Here is a 15432-nt window from a genome sequence, read left to right as displayed (position 1 = left end):
AAGTGACTTAAAGTCAAAATAATTTTGGAGGAAAAAGGACTGGTATTCCAGGGGAGATTTATTTGTTAAGATGGTCCAATACTGCTGTAAGATTTTTTTTATTATTCATTCTAATTGCAAACTGAATTCCCAAAAAATACTGAAATGGTAATCAAGCCAATAATTATCCTTAAGATACAGATTTGGCATACATCCAAAAACACCACCAAAACAAGTATCTTAATTCAACAAATTCCCACTGGCACACCCCAATTATAGAGCCCAGCAAATGTCTCCTCACAGTCAGAAAGGACCATAGAAGTCTATGGTGAAAGACCTGGCCCCTATGTCTGTGAAGGCAGAAAGAATGCGAAAGGCGCATATTTGCCTTTGCTCATCCTCATCATTGGTATACCTCATGCAAATGTTTCTCTAAAGCCTTTCCTATAGCTATGACAGTCATATAAGACAGCAGGGACTTAATGATATAAAACAGCATTATTATAGCCTCCAAATTACAGATGTAGCACTTTTCAGAGACTGAAGCGTTAATGAAAGCCAGCCGCAATCCATCCTACTGAGAGCCAACACTAGAGAACTTGAACACGATATATGTACTATAAACCTGACATACACACAACCCCTTTCTAACAGGTTCACACTGACATTGGCTAAACAAATACATTTTACCTATTAAGCAACTACAGATACATAAACCACACGGACTTGAAAGACTTTGAAGACACATAAATTTTCTCAAAACAGAACAAGGGAGGCCTTGTCAGTTTCTCCAGATTCAAAACAACAGATTTTGCTTTGTATTCTATTTATTCACCCACTTAATTTTGACTGTACTTACTCCTTGCACTGATTGTATATCTACTTGTTTACTGCTTGTCTCCCCATTAAAATGTCAGCAGAAGCAGTCTGTTCACACTATATTCTCAGTACCTAGAAAACTGCCTGGCACATAGTAAGTGCTCAGTAAATATTTGGGACTGGCCAGATAGACAGATAAATACTCTGGAACTGAGTATCTACGGTCTAAGACTTGTTAACTCTTATGAATATGAAGAATAGAACTGCCTAATCTCAAAGGCTGTGTTTAAAAGAGTCATACACTTCAAACACCATTAATGAATGCTGAGTGACTTCCTAGCTCAGAATAATCCATACTACCTGGGCAAGAATGTCCTCGAAGCTGTGAAAGCCCCTGCAGTTACCCATGTCTGGGGGCAAGAATGAAAAAAATGCAGCAAAGCCAATTTACAGCTGACTACCCAACCTCCCTTGATATCTCAAGTAAATCAGAGAGACAGAGGAGTAATGAATACTTACTTATTAGCTCTCATGCCTTCTCTCCGGGTGGCTAAGCCCTCTGCAACCAGTGATTCTGCAATGTTTTCCCCATTGGTATCTGAGGAGGAAAAGGGGGGATTTAAAAACAAGATTCAAACCTGCCTCCAACAGCAACAGAGCACAAATAGGACTACTTTCACGCTTAGCTCCTAAAGGAGACTAATGCTGCCAGAGAAATGGACAAGGCAGCAATATAGCATTGGGTTTTTCAGAAAACCTCTTTTCCCATAATATCTAGTCTCTAGGACCCAAAGGTCTATCAGTCTTCTTCTCTGGACTTTGTTTTTAATTTTCCAGTGTATCTTTCGGGCCAAAGGCACAGACCCACCCGGACTTTGCTCTCTCTCTCACCCCTCTTCTCCGTTGTACCTTCTTCGCGGCCCAAACGGCAATCCTAGGAAACCCTGGAAGAGATGGACAGACAAGAAAGCAAGACACACACAGCTGGCAGCTCAAGAGAGTATAAAGTGGTGACTAGAGGAATAGAGGCCTGGAGCTGAACACAAATCTGGCTGCCTAATAGCTTCGACAAGCTCTCCCAGCATCTTAATTTACTCATCTCTAAAGTGGGGAGAGCACTTGCCTTGATGGGTTCTTGTGAGAATTAAATAGTAATGTAATGTGTGTAAATCACCAAGCACAGTGCCAAGTGCATGGTAAGAATTAGAAAAAGTTAGTCCCTTCACCGTGTACAATCAGAGAGATGGATTCATTTAGGGCTGCCTATCACACATTATGCCAGAAGGTCCAATTCCTCTCAGGGATGTCCTATTCTCTGCTTCAAGAGGACACCAAGACAAGCTACAACATTTGACAAAGACTTTCTCTTGCTCTCACAGAGATACTGAGAGAACACTGGCTAGATTTCTCATCTCTCACAAAGCAGCCATCAGACCTAGCAAGAAAAATGAAGTTAAACACAAAACCCAATCTGATTAGGTTCTACCCAGGCACTTGAAACATTAATTGTAGTTCGATGCTATTGAAAAAGCTTTCAGGCTCAGTGTTTTCTCTTAAATCTCTACTTGTCGGCCAAAACCATAAAGGAAGACATCTATGAGGGAATAATCACATAAAAATCTTTAATATGGCAGAGAACAAGCTCCAAGATAACCTGGAACACAGCAGTCTAACTGATAGGTAATGTCAGCACAGAATAAAATTGTGTAAGATTTATATTCAGCAAACTACACATCGACTTCTGCAAGCAGTAATGGGTACATACACTGCCCCCAAGCCCAACCTAATTGCCTTGCCATTATCACGCCCAAATTTCTGCAGGGGCAAATCTTAAGGCTCTTTTCCTACCAAGAAAAGTTGAACTGAGAAATTTATACAAAGAAGGTTCAGGTTCTGAGGGTGAGTGTGGATCACCTGAGCCTTTCCATTGAGGTTACTGCTGAGGCCAGCCAAAGACATATTAGTAAATTTTATATTGGTTCTTCCAAGCAACAGGAATCCCAAAGAGTGAAAAGTCAAAAGGAAAGACTCAATGATGAAGGGAAAACTGAGCAGTGAAGTGCCAGGAGATCTGGGGGTGGAAAGAATGAAGCCCTGGTACAAACAAGGTGCGTGACCACAACATGAGCCTATCGACAGCACACCCAATAAGCCAGACATTTTCTTGGCACACAGCATGCTGAAATGGCCCACTCTGAAATGCCCAATTCTAAAAAGTGAGTTCTGAATGCACCTGCAAAAAGGAGAAAAGTATCTTCCCCTGGGGTGAACCCTCAACGGAGGCAACGAAATGTGGCAGATAGGAAAGTGAAACAGGAATTTGTAGGCCAAGGATCTCATTCTTGCTTCTTACTTACCAAATTCTGAATTTGACCAAGTCACATCTGGAGACAGTATTTAGAGCAGGTGGGTGACTATACTGTCTTCAGAAGTCAGAAGACTAATCATCTTTTTTTTAGTAAGTTCTAGGTTAACCACAAAGTCTCAAATTTTACCATTCTCTCCCATCATAAAAAAACTGGGTAGCAATAAAATAAATACACAAATGCTAATTATCTAAGTCACTGTTTTCTTTCATTATAATAGAATTGGCATTAGTTAAAATACCTTAGTGAAAATATTAAACATTAAACCATTCCTTTATCTTTAAAATGTAAAGATATAGGTAATTCCAATCATTATTTAAGGACATATTTATTGATCACCTACTATGTACCAGTTCTTATTCTAAACACTAATGTGTTAACACACTAAATTAAATTATATCCAGTTTGTAATGTGAGTCAGTTTAAACAGCAAACTTTTAAAAAAACAACTCTACAGATAATTTAAAAAATCGGCTTCTCTTAAACAATTTGGCCATTTTGGTTGAAGACCAAGGGCATTAAAATGAACTCTTAGGGGTAGGATATTAAAATGAACTCTTAGGGGTGATCTACTTATAGAAATATCTGTGCCCACAATTATCTATGGTCCAGTAGGGTCTCTTGTGGGGTAACAGAAGACTGACCAGCTGTTAGGGAATTGAAATTTTTTAGGTAATGAAATCCTTGAACAATTGCATTTTGAAGATATACACTTCTTTTCCTCTTACATTCTTTCTAACCAGTAACCACTCAATAATTATCTTTAAGCATTTTATTTCTTACTATATTATAATAATTATGGGTAAAAGCAAACTTATTTACTTATTTCCCTTTTGAAAAGAGGCCTTATGTTTCTAGAATTTCTCATTCAAACAAGAAGCAGGTAGCCGTTTTCAGGAGGCTAAAAGAAGTGTTTCTCTACTAGGTAGGAAATTGAACAAGATGCCTCCAAGGTCATTCCCAACTCATTTTCTAAGACCTCTATCATTAAAACAGTCTTAGAAGAATACTGTTAGCACTGTCATTCTACCCTGCTTATTGCTAGCACTGACTATCCAACTCAAATAGATTATCCAAATCAACTCTGTTACATGAGCTATCTCAAAGGTTTCTAATCAAGAATCACAGGAAACTTAAAAAAAACTCTGCTCCACAAATAGTTCAATGAACATAACTTCATGTTCATCTGGCTGCTTTCTGGAGAACATTCCTCTTTCAATGTCCTATTTCTGTTCCAACTCCATTCCTCAATCTTATTCTATTACTACTTAATCCAAAAAGCCCAGAACATCCAATATCCCATGAGCCATCCAGCCCAGCTAAACAATATGCACACACACAAATATCCAGAGTGAGGTGCCTTTACATATACTGTCTATTTTTTTGTTTTTTGACCAGGGTCTCATTCAGTCACTCAGGCTAGAGTGCAGTGGCATGATCATGGCTTACTACAGACTCGACCTCCCAGACTCAGGTGATCCTCCCACCTCAGCCTCCCCAGTAGCTGGGACTACAGGCGTGCACCACCACGCCTAGCTAGTTTTTCCATAGAAACAGGGTTTCACCATGTTGCCGCAGGCCGGTCTCGAACTCCTGTGTTCAAGAGATCCTCCTGCCTTGCTCCCAAAGTGCTGGGATTACAGGTGTGAGCCACTGCACCTGGCCTATACTATCTCTTTCAACTCTCCCGATAACTTACAAATGAAGAAACAAGGGCTTACAGAGGTTAAGGGTTAAGTAAGGGCACATGGTAGGAAATCAGAATTCTAACCTACATCTATGCAACTCCGACATCTGTGTTCCTTCCATTCCATAACAAAACATGTAGGCAGCAAAAAACCACAGGCCCTCAACAAATCTTCCTTTCCGAAAGAGTTCCCAAGAGAAGAAAAGCCACAAGATAGATAAAAGAAATAGAAGATGCAAAAGGAAATCTATACGAATTCAATTAGCATTCTGACCTAGAAGCACAGAGCCATTAAGTTCCATGAGCTAATGGCCTTAACACGAGGAAGAATGCAACTCCATACTACATGCACCTAAACCAAGCCAGGAAAGCAGGAAAAGGGGTACACAAGGAACAGGAACACTGAGGGTGTGCCTCTGTACCTATATATTCCATGTGGTCAGGGCCCAAAGCATTTCCATTTACGCCTTCAGCCAACTGTCCTAGAGCTTCCTCCACCAGAACCCACATTGGCCTTCCACCACAAGAAAACTGATCTTTAAAGGAACTTTAGACTTGAGAGAAATGAGTCCTTTCCCTGCAGCTCACCTTTTCCAAGGTAGATCATGCCATATTCTCGCCCCTGGGGAGTCTTATTTTCTATCGTGAAACAGACTTCCTTCCCAATCAGCTTCTTTCGAAGGAACTCTCGAGCTGGAAATGCCCAGGGCTGAAAGACAAAATAAATATGTCACATGAGAACTGCCTAGTTTCAGATGCCAATCAGCATTCAAGCAACTTCATTGTTTGAGTAAATGTCTGAGTACCTACCATGGTCCTGGCCCTGCACTGGACCTTGAGAATATAAAAATGAAATGCACACAATGCAGATGGCACACTTAGGGGGCTCATAAAAAAGGAGGGTCCAGCAGTCGGTTTAACTAGCACAGGCATTAAAAACAGGCCTCAGAGTTTTCCAGACACTGGCAGCAGGACTTTTTCCCTATCACTGTCTGTTCAGAGTTATAGCTTACTTTGTGAATAACATTTGCCAATGCTTTTATAGCACATACCATGTGCCAGCCACTGCTCTAAATGCCGTATATATATCAACCCACTCCTTCAAATGGGAAGTCCAGGCTCCAGGAACCCACCTAGGCAGAGGGAAGTCATAAATAACAACTGCCACCTCCATTTCTCCGCCTCTTTCCAGTTTCTAAAACACTTTCACTGCCTATTAAACTACCCTGAAACCAGTTAAAGCCATGTTGGAAGAGGGACATGATTCGAGTGTTCTTATTTCAGAGTGAACCCCCTGCTCAAGTAAGAGCCTTATTTAAGTCATCTCCACCCTCCTCTTCGAAGATCAGCAATAGTAAGAAGATATCCCCCAAAATGTCTCTTCTACTTCTGCTCTAGTCTAAAGCCTTTACAGGTCCCAACACCCTTGGGAGGACACCAGTAACAGCCCCTGACAAAGGATCACCTTGATAATGGTGATTCCTTCCTCTCACTGTTCCATGCACAGACACGAGGACTGAGCCACACATCCACACAATGGAAGCAGAGTCTCCATGTCATCTCAAGATAATACACAAAGGGGTGGTTTTGCCCCTCCCCATCTTATCACTCCTGGGATGGTTCAGACAAACAGAGATTCTCCTCCGAAGCCATTGGCACAGTGGCCACTGGCACTTGAATTTACAGTCTGGACCTGGTTTAATGTCCCAAGTTCACTTAGAGCCGAAATGGGGAGGGATGGGGTAGGTGTTCAAGGAGCATATGATCAGTAGGAACTCACAGGCTGAAAAAAAAAAAAAGCAAAACATAAAAGGGAAAAGTGATACACAATAGCATACATTGTCTATTATAATCTCTTCAAACCACAGAACTCATGCTACACACAGTAAAGGCAAAACAGTAAACTGGTGGCCCGAAAGGAAGCCTCTGCTAACCTCTTTGGTCCATGCTAATTATTCCATGAAGTCACCCAACAAGCTTTTCTAGAAGAAAAATTTCCATATGACTTCTAAGAAACCAGAAACCAATCAAAAGGTGGCAGGTCCACCAACCTGTTGGGCTGGTATTTATAAAAACAGTACTGTTACATAACATAAATCATGAGATTCTAGAGAACTGATTCTGAGTAAGGGTTCTTAAAGACACAAAAATGAACGGATACTCGCTCACATCATGCCCTCTCTTCAAAGCACCAGCCAACAAAGGAGCAATTCACTCAATGACGATATCGAGTTCACCTTGATTTTATGTCTCACTTCTAACCCCCGCCCCAATCTCCAAAAATAAAATCAGATACCAGTCACCAAACAGTCTGACTGACAAATGATCCCAATTATCAACCACATCACAGAAACAGCATTGAACCAATGAACAAAGCCTCCCACATTTTTATTACCTTAGGGATCAACTTACTCTAAAAACACACCAAGCTATAGATAAGTTTAAGATGTAGTCCTGAGTACTGTTATTAATATTTAAAATTCAGTAACATACAGCTTTCCTAAATACTTGCAAAAGCTCTGACAAGACCAGTGCTCCTAAAGCAGGCCAAGACTTTGGTGAAAACTCACTTACAAAGGGTCAGTTCACAAGAAAATATCTAGCCCCTGCAGGGAAACCTCCAACTTCTACCAACCGGGTAGAACTTTTCTAAAAAACTTTTAAGGCTCGCTGAAGAAACATCTTCCCCTTAGGACCTCATGTTTTCCAGCTGGCTAGTTACTGGTCAATAAGAGAAAACCACACTGGAGGTCTTGCAAAGGACATATGCCTAACTGTGTAAGAAAAAATAACCTAGTTTCTGCAATCTTCCTTTCCTAAATAAGCCTTCTCAAGTTGTGTTCCGTCCAGAGTTGGGCAAATTCAATAACTGGACAAGATATTAGATAAGAAGAGAGGCAATCAAGAGACTCCAAGAGCTATGCAGGAGAGCAACTGATCACATTACTCCTCCCGAGGGCAAGACAGTGCTCTGGGACAGAACCCTTGTGGAAGTGAGGCCAGTGTTATCCATGTATCCACACAAAGGACAGTCAGGCAGAGGGCTATCTGATGGAGAAGTCTATCCTAACAGAAGCTTGCAGAACAACTCTAAAAGTCAGGTATAAGGAAATTTGCTCAAAGCATTTATTCAAATAAGGGCCAGAATGGTCTAACAGGAAGAATAACTGTGGTCTATTCAAATGATGCCCCAGAGTCCTATCTAAGAAGCAAGTGGCTTTTAAGTAGTTGAGACTCAAAATTACTCTTTCCTTTAGAATGCCCAACTGCAGGCAATCTGGCAGCCTGTTCAGCACTTCCAGACCCAAGCAAGGCTGTCACAATGAAACTGAGCTTTTAATTCTAATCTTCTCTTTGACCAGACAGACTCTTAAAACTACCAGGACAAGATGAAACCCCACGATGTAAAACCTTAACTACTTACTATGTACATGGCCCAACACTCAATACTTTTTGTCCCTCTTTCTCTTCCAACCATCCCACTGTATCATCTGGATATGTAACTTACAATCCTGCTCTGCCGTCTTTCCCCAGCTAACCCAGTCCTCAACAGCTCCAATGAATGCAGGATTGTGACAGTTCTTTTTTTTTTTTTTTTTAATAATAGCAAAATATGGCCAGGCCTATAATCCCAGCACTTTGGGAGGCTCACGCCTGTAATCCCAACATTCTGGGAAGCCAAGACAGGCAGGACACCTGAGGTCAGGTGTTTGAGACCAGCCTGGCCAACATGGTGAAACCCCGTCCCTACTAAAAATACAAAAAAAAAAAAAAATTAGCCAGGCATGTTGCCACACACCTGTAATACCATCTACTTGGAAAGCTGAGACAGGAGAATCACTTGAACCTGGGAGGTGGAGGTTGCAGTGAGCCAAGATTGCACCACTGCACTCCAGCCTGGGAGACAAAGTGAGACTCCATCTCAAAAACAAACAAACAAAAATAGCAAAATATTTACTTTTTTATTTTTTACCTTTTTTTATTTTGTTTTATTTATTTATTTATTTATTTATTCATTCATTCATTCATTCATTTTTGAGACGAGTCTCACTCTGTTGCCAGGCTGGAGTGCAATGGTGTAATATTGGCTCACTGCAACCTCTGCCTCCTGGGTTCAAGCGATTCTCCTGCCTCAGCCTCCCAAGTAGCTGGGATTACACGCACAGGCCACCACGTCCAGCTAATTTTTTTGGTATTTTTAGTAGGGACAATGTTTCACCATGTTGGCCAGGCTGGTCTCAAACTCCTGACCTCGTGATCCGCCCACCTCAGACTCCCAAAGTGCTGGCATTACAGGCATGAGCCACTGCGCCCAGACACTTTTATTATTTTTTAAAGATAGTATTTCTTATTTTTTTTTTATTTCAATAGGTTTTGTGGAATAGGTGGTGTTTAGTTAAATGAGTAAGTTCTTCAGAGGTTGTGACATTCATTTCTATATTTCTCATGAAACCATAAACAACTTTATCCACAACAGGAGCTCAATAAATCTGTGGGAAATAAATATATAATTCCCATGGTGCCCATCAATGCAGTATCTAGGCTGCCTGGAGTAGCTAGGCAACACTGGGGATTAGCTTGGAACAGGGAAGGGATGGCTGGGGCATACAGTGGAGCTGCTTTCATTGCCACAGGACTTAGGAGACAGCTGAGTTTCTTTGAACGACGATTTCATGACAGAAGGCAAAGAATAATCACGTGAAGATATTTGGGACAGTGATACAAAGGGATGCAAATGAGCAATAAGATCCTTGATTATTCCTGAATGTGAAAAAGCTAAACATGCTCCAAAGAAATAGAAAGCCAGAGAGAAAGGGTAGTGCCACACTGCACAATCTTTCAACCTCCAAAAAGGAGATGCTCAGGTTCTTTTCCTCATTATTCACTTAAATGTTTATTCACTGCTTACCTATATTGTGTCAGGTACCAGCTAGGCACAAAGACAGAGATGAGAGAAAGGTTCTCTTCTTTGGAAAGCTTGCAATCCAGTAAAGAAAGATACATAAACTTGTAAACATGCAATGAAATGTTGTGAATGCTATGACAGCACAAAGATGGGATGATGAAAGGAAATGTCAGGTGTGATTTCTTAAGTGGCTGAATCTTAAAAGCCAGCAGGTGCTCATCAGCCACAGAGGTGGCGAAGGAACTACTGATGGAGGAGCAGCATGAGCTGAGGGCAGAAGGCAGGACTCCAGCCTGGAAGAAGACCTAAGTTCTTCAGCATGGTGGGGGCTTGGCATTCCAGAGGGGTTTCAGTAAGAGTAGTTTAAAAGTCAAATCACAAATGGGCTTGTAACCCAGGCTAAGGCATTTAGATTTGTCACAAAGGTAATGAGGAATCACTAAAGTGTCTTGGAATATGAGGAACCACTGAAGAGTCTGGGAAAAAATAAAATCATGTTTCAAAAAAATCTGACAGCATATGGAGAAAGGATTAGAGGGAAGGAGAATGAGGGCAAAGAGACTATTATTTCAACATCCAAGCACTCTATCAGAGATGAACAAAGAATAGCAGTATTAATCAAATGTCAAGGATGGATAAGAGAGGTTTTAAGGAGGCACAATCTCTAGGCCTTGTTAAAGGCCTAGATGTCAGCATTGGGGTGGGGGGTGGGGGAGTCAAAATGAAAGCAGGGAAATCAGGTTTTTCAATCAGTTGGCATTACTGGTAACTTGTGTTGATGCAGCTTTGAGGGCACAGTAGGAAGAAAACCAAATCACAGCAGGGTGAGGAGACACTGAATTATTAGGAAGGAGAAATGATGACTATGGGCTAGGAAAAGATGAAATCTGCAGCTATTAAATACTTCATCTCACAGGGATCTTTGAAGAGTTACCAGGAGAAACAGTGAGACTGAGTTACTCTGGGAGAGGTAAAAAGCACTAGACTGTATAAATATATGGAACTATAACAGAATGCTAGGATCAGATTACACAGTATCTTTTCACCTAGGATAGTTCTGATAAGATTCCACTGTCCTGTTAACATCGGGCACAGTCATGATATTTTAGAACAAGTTCCAACTGGCCTTGTGTTTCTCTGCCCAAGATTCTCAGCCACAAAACAGGAAATTAAAATCCAACCCTTCTTTCTTAGAGGCTACACTACTTCTTCCTTCTGGGCAAATGAACTTGGTCAGCTCCAAGAAGGGTTCAACACTCTTCACTTGGAAGCAATCAAGCTGTTACACAATAGGAAAATAAACTATTCGAAATGTTGGTTCACTCATTTGTTAATGCCCAAAATGCGAAAAATGCTGAAACACATTTAATCTTCAGTGGTTGATCTAATAGTACTAGGAGTATCTATAGTAAGAGAAATTAGCAAGCAGCAGTAGTGATTACCACACTAACACTTATTAAGTATTTTATAAGCATGCACTAAGCACTTCATGTTATCTTGTTTAATCCTCATTAAACAACCCTGAGGTATACACTAATATTCTCAATATTTGTGGTCCCTGATGGAGGACCAATGAAAAAGAACTGATTTTAATCTACTTAAATTTATTTTAATCTATTTAGTCTGACTGCTATTGGTAGCAGAATTATGGGAGTTTTTCTCTATCTCCATTATCTATATCATTGCTTCACTAACTTCTTAATTAAAACAAAATGCCCTTTATTATAATTTTAAAAACTGAATGCTTTCCTTAAATGTTAACAAAAGATCCACATGAACTCTTGCTTTTTCTTCTTTACCTCCCTGGCAGGGAATAGCACACAAAAGCTGGGGTACCAACTTGCCCAACATCATCAAGTTGGGGCAAAGGACAAATACTTAAAATCCAGAAATTTTGCTTTTTTTTTTTTTTTTAATTTTTTGTGAGACAGGGTCTTACACTGTCACCCAGGCTGCAGTGCAGTGGCACAACCATGATGCATTGCAGACTTGAACTCCCAGGTTCAAGTGATCCTTTCACCTCCACCTCCCAATTACCTGAGACTACAGATGTGCACCACCATGCCCGGCTAATTTTTTTTTTTTTTTTTTTTTTTGAGATGGGGTCTTGCTATGTTGTCAGTTGTCAGGACTGGTCTTGAACTCCTGGGCTCAAGCAATCCTCCCCAATCAGCCTCCCAAAGTGCTTGGATTACAGGTATGAGCCACCACGGCCAGCCCAGAAATTTCATTTCTGATAGCCAAAGCATTGCTAAAGGATAGCAAAGCACCAATGTTTCAAAGTATAGAAGCCAAAAAGACTAAACAATGCAAAATTGGTACGCATACCAGCTGCTGAAGAGCAGAAACTTAAGGGGTCAAAGGCAGACCACAAAGAAGGCAAGGGGGTCGGGCATTAGAGGCTGAGGGGTGTGGGGGAAGGATGGAGGAGATGATGGGACACAGGCACACAAGGTTCTCAAATCACCATAAAACAATGGTTCTTAACTACTTTTGAGGCACAAGCTCCCTTAAGAAACTGATTTTTAAAACTCCCTCTCTAAAACAATTCATGTTTACACAAAATTTTGCAATTTCATAGGATTAGTATATGCCTTCAGAGGTGCATGGATCCCAGATTAAGAATCTGTAACAGGCCAGGCACAGTGGCTCGAGCCTGTAATCCTAGTACTTTAGGGCAAGGCAGAAGGATTGCTTGAATTCAGGAACTCAAGGCTGGGCAAACTAGTGAGACCTCGTTTCTACTAAAAAAAAATAAAAATAAAAATTAGCCAGGTATGATAGCACATGCCTGGAGTCCCAGCTACTCCCAGGAGGCTGAGGTGGGAGGATCACTTGAGCCTGGAAGGTTAAGACTACGGTGAGCCATGATTACAGCACTGCACTCCAGCCTAGGCAACAGAGACCTTGTTGTGAAACAAAACAAAACAGATCAGTAATAAAGTATGGGCAGCCATAAAAAGACTGAAATCATGCCCTTTGCAGCAACATGGATGGAGCTAGAGGCTAGTATCCTAAGCGAACCAACTCAGAAGCAGACAATCAAACATCACATGTTCTCACTTTTGTAAGTGGGAACTAAACAATGGGTACATATGTACATAAAGATAGAAATAATAGACACTGAGGACTCCAAAAGAGAAGGAGTGAGGGGGGTGAGAATTAAAAGAGTATCTATTGGATACAATGTTCAATATTTTGGTGATGGATATACTAGAAGCCCAATCCCAAACATTACACAATATACCCATGTAACAAACATGCAAAGGTACCCTCTGAACCTTAAAGAAAAAGAATCTTTAACAAAATAATAAAATATGGGCTTAGCATTTATAGCATGCTACCATTTATGAAAATGAAAGCATCTGATCATATAGGTTTTAACTATCTCTGGAAGGAGACACAAGACCCTAGTAACATCAGCTGTCTCAGGGGAAGTACTTGATTTTTCACTATATATCCTTCTGCATTTTGAACAATGTAAATGAATGAAGAATTCAAAAATAAATTAATAAAAGTGCTCTGCCATAACCAATGGTGATTTCAAATGCCTGAGGCTACCCAGGAAATGTTCCTAACCTATTCTAAGAAAAGTAGTAGTGAAAACACGAGAAATCTAAGTCTATGGCAAAAGGTACAAGAAAAAGCTCTAAGACTTCGACTGTCACTAAAGGTAGTAAACATACAAACAACAGATACAAGTTGCTTGTGGGCACATCCAGAATCAGCAGTTCTATGATATAAAAATACTCAAAATACAAAGAAAGAGTACATCAAAATGGCATCAGCCACAGAAGACAGTGGGCTATTACCTAAGTCCACAGGCTCACGATGGCCTCAGGAAACACCTACCTCATCAGGGGTATCCTTTGCATCAGGTTGTGTGGCGGCCGCCCGGCGGGCAAGATTTCCAGCACGGATGTTGCTAAGGTTGATCTGCCGCTCAGGAGGAGGCCCACCACGCGGTTGACCTCGTACAATGATGGCACATCCTGAGAGGACCTAAGGAAGGGGAAGAAAGAAAATGAATGGTCCAGAGGCCATATCACCATAATGCAGGTTGTGTACCACCGTATCCCCCAACATTTCAAATAGCACTTGCACTTCAAAGGCATGCAAAGTCATCTGCTGAATGACTAAATGAACAGAATTGTTTTTAATTTTATAAGAGAAATACCTACATAAAGCCTTGGGCCAAATTCTGAAATGATCAACCCAGAAATCCAACAATAGAAAAGTCATAGAATAAACAGACCAGGGTAAAAAGGCATGTGAGACATGCAGATTAATGACCTCTATAATTTCATCCTAGCAAGTACCACCTCTTGCATTCTTCCCAATTATTAAGGAATTAATATCTCCATCAACACTTTCCATTCTCAGATTGAAGCGAACAATGAAAGGCTTAAGAAAAGGGGAAGCTGGGGCCACGCACAGTGGCTTACACCTGTAATCCCAGCACTGTGGGAGACCGAGGCGGGCAGATCACCCGAGGTCGGGAGTTCAAGAGCAGCCTGACCAACATGGATAAACCCCATATCTAATAAAACTACCAAATCAGCTGGGAGTGGTGGCGCATGCCTGTAGTTCCAGCTACTTAGGAGGCTGAGGCAGGAGAATCACTTGAACCCGGGAGGCGGAGGTTGCGGTGAGCCAAGATCGCGCCATTGCACTCCAGTCTGGGCAACAAAAGCAAAACTGTCTCAAACAAAAAAAGGAAAAATAGGAGAAGCTGAAGGAAGTCCCTACACACCCTTGGGAGGAACTGAGCATGCTCAAGGCTAAGGTGGATGTAATACTTAGAGTTTCCCTTGTGGACAGTATAAGAGAGAAATACAGAAGTAATCTAGAAAACCCATGCCCTACATGATTAAAACATAAGAATCTAATAAGCACCTTAAGGCTCCCAAGTGCAGTCAGTGGCTCCTTTCATGGCTCTAATCAAAGATGCCACGCATAGAACCCACTTGCAACTGTGACAAGAGCTCTGAAACTCACCGGCATTAACCTTAAAATATTTGCAGGGGAGAAGAAGAAAGGATTTCAAGTGAAAGAAGGGAAGAAGAGGCATAAAGGAAAAATGACCCAAGTGATTCAAATTGTCTTTGCGAAGAGACGCATAATAGAACAAACAGGTGGGGGCTCATGCCCTGGCTTCACTAGATCTGAAAGACTCTCAATTCCACGCTTCATAAAAAATAGCTTCTGAAAGGTTAGTAGTGAGAAGGTTGGAGTGTTCTGTCAACACAGAACACTGTTCAGATAAGACCATGGAGTTCTCAGTAAAGGAATAATCCTTGTGAGGAAGTTGAATCAAAGGAAGAGAAAAAGGAGAATGAAAGGAAGCTGCTCCTTTCACTTAGAGTGCATTGCTCCCCACCTCTCCACCTTAACTAATGCTTTCAAGTGTTAAATATTGATATAAATACACAAATGAATTTAAACTCACATGTACAAATTAAAGAATAAGAAAAGTAAACATCTGAGCAACCACCACCCAAGTTAAGAACTGAAATATTGCACATTGCCAGAACCTTGGATTCCATGTGCCCCTCTCTACCTTCAGCCCCTTCTCCCGAACCCCACCATTACCCTGACCAAGGATTTTGTACGAATATATCACAATTCATTTATCCATACTACCTTTTTATGGAAATTCTATCAAACAATATTGT

The 15432-nt window shown here is 41.0% G+C and overlaps 1 protein-coding gene across 1 annotated transcript in view; it reads right to left on the bottom strand.

Moving 5' to 3' along the window:
- LOC108530765 (staphylococcal nuclease domain-containing protein 1-like) overlaps nucleotides 1-15432 on the bottom strand; it is a 284868-nt gene that overhangs the window by 237107 nt on the left and 32329 nt on the right. The window contains exons 2-4 of the mRNA XM_017873813.1: nucleotides 13610-13759; nucleotides 5440-5560; nucleotides 1318-1396 (exon numbers count right to left, since the gene is read on the bottom strand). Of these exons, the coding sequence (XP_017729302.1) occupies nucleotides 1318-1396; nucleotides 5440-5560; nucleotides 13610-13759 (350 nt within the window). The remainder of the gene's footprint in view (nucleotides 1-1317; nucleotides 1397-5439; nucleotides 5561-13609; nucleotides 13760-15432) is intronic.

Source organism: Rhinopithecus bieti, unplaced genomic scaffold (assembly GCF_001698545.2).
Source record: "Rhinopithecus bieti isolate Rb0 unplaced genomic scaffold, ASM169854v2 scaffold_7683, whole genome shotgun sequence".
NCBI classification, from domain to species: Eukaryota; Metazoa; Chordata; class Mammalia; order Primates; family Cercopithecidae; genus Rhinopithecus; species Rhinopithecus bieti.
Note: the sequence above shows the minus strand (reverse complement) of the source record. Positions and strands in the feature narration are given on the sequence as shown.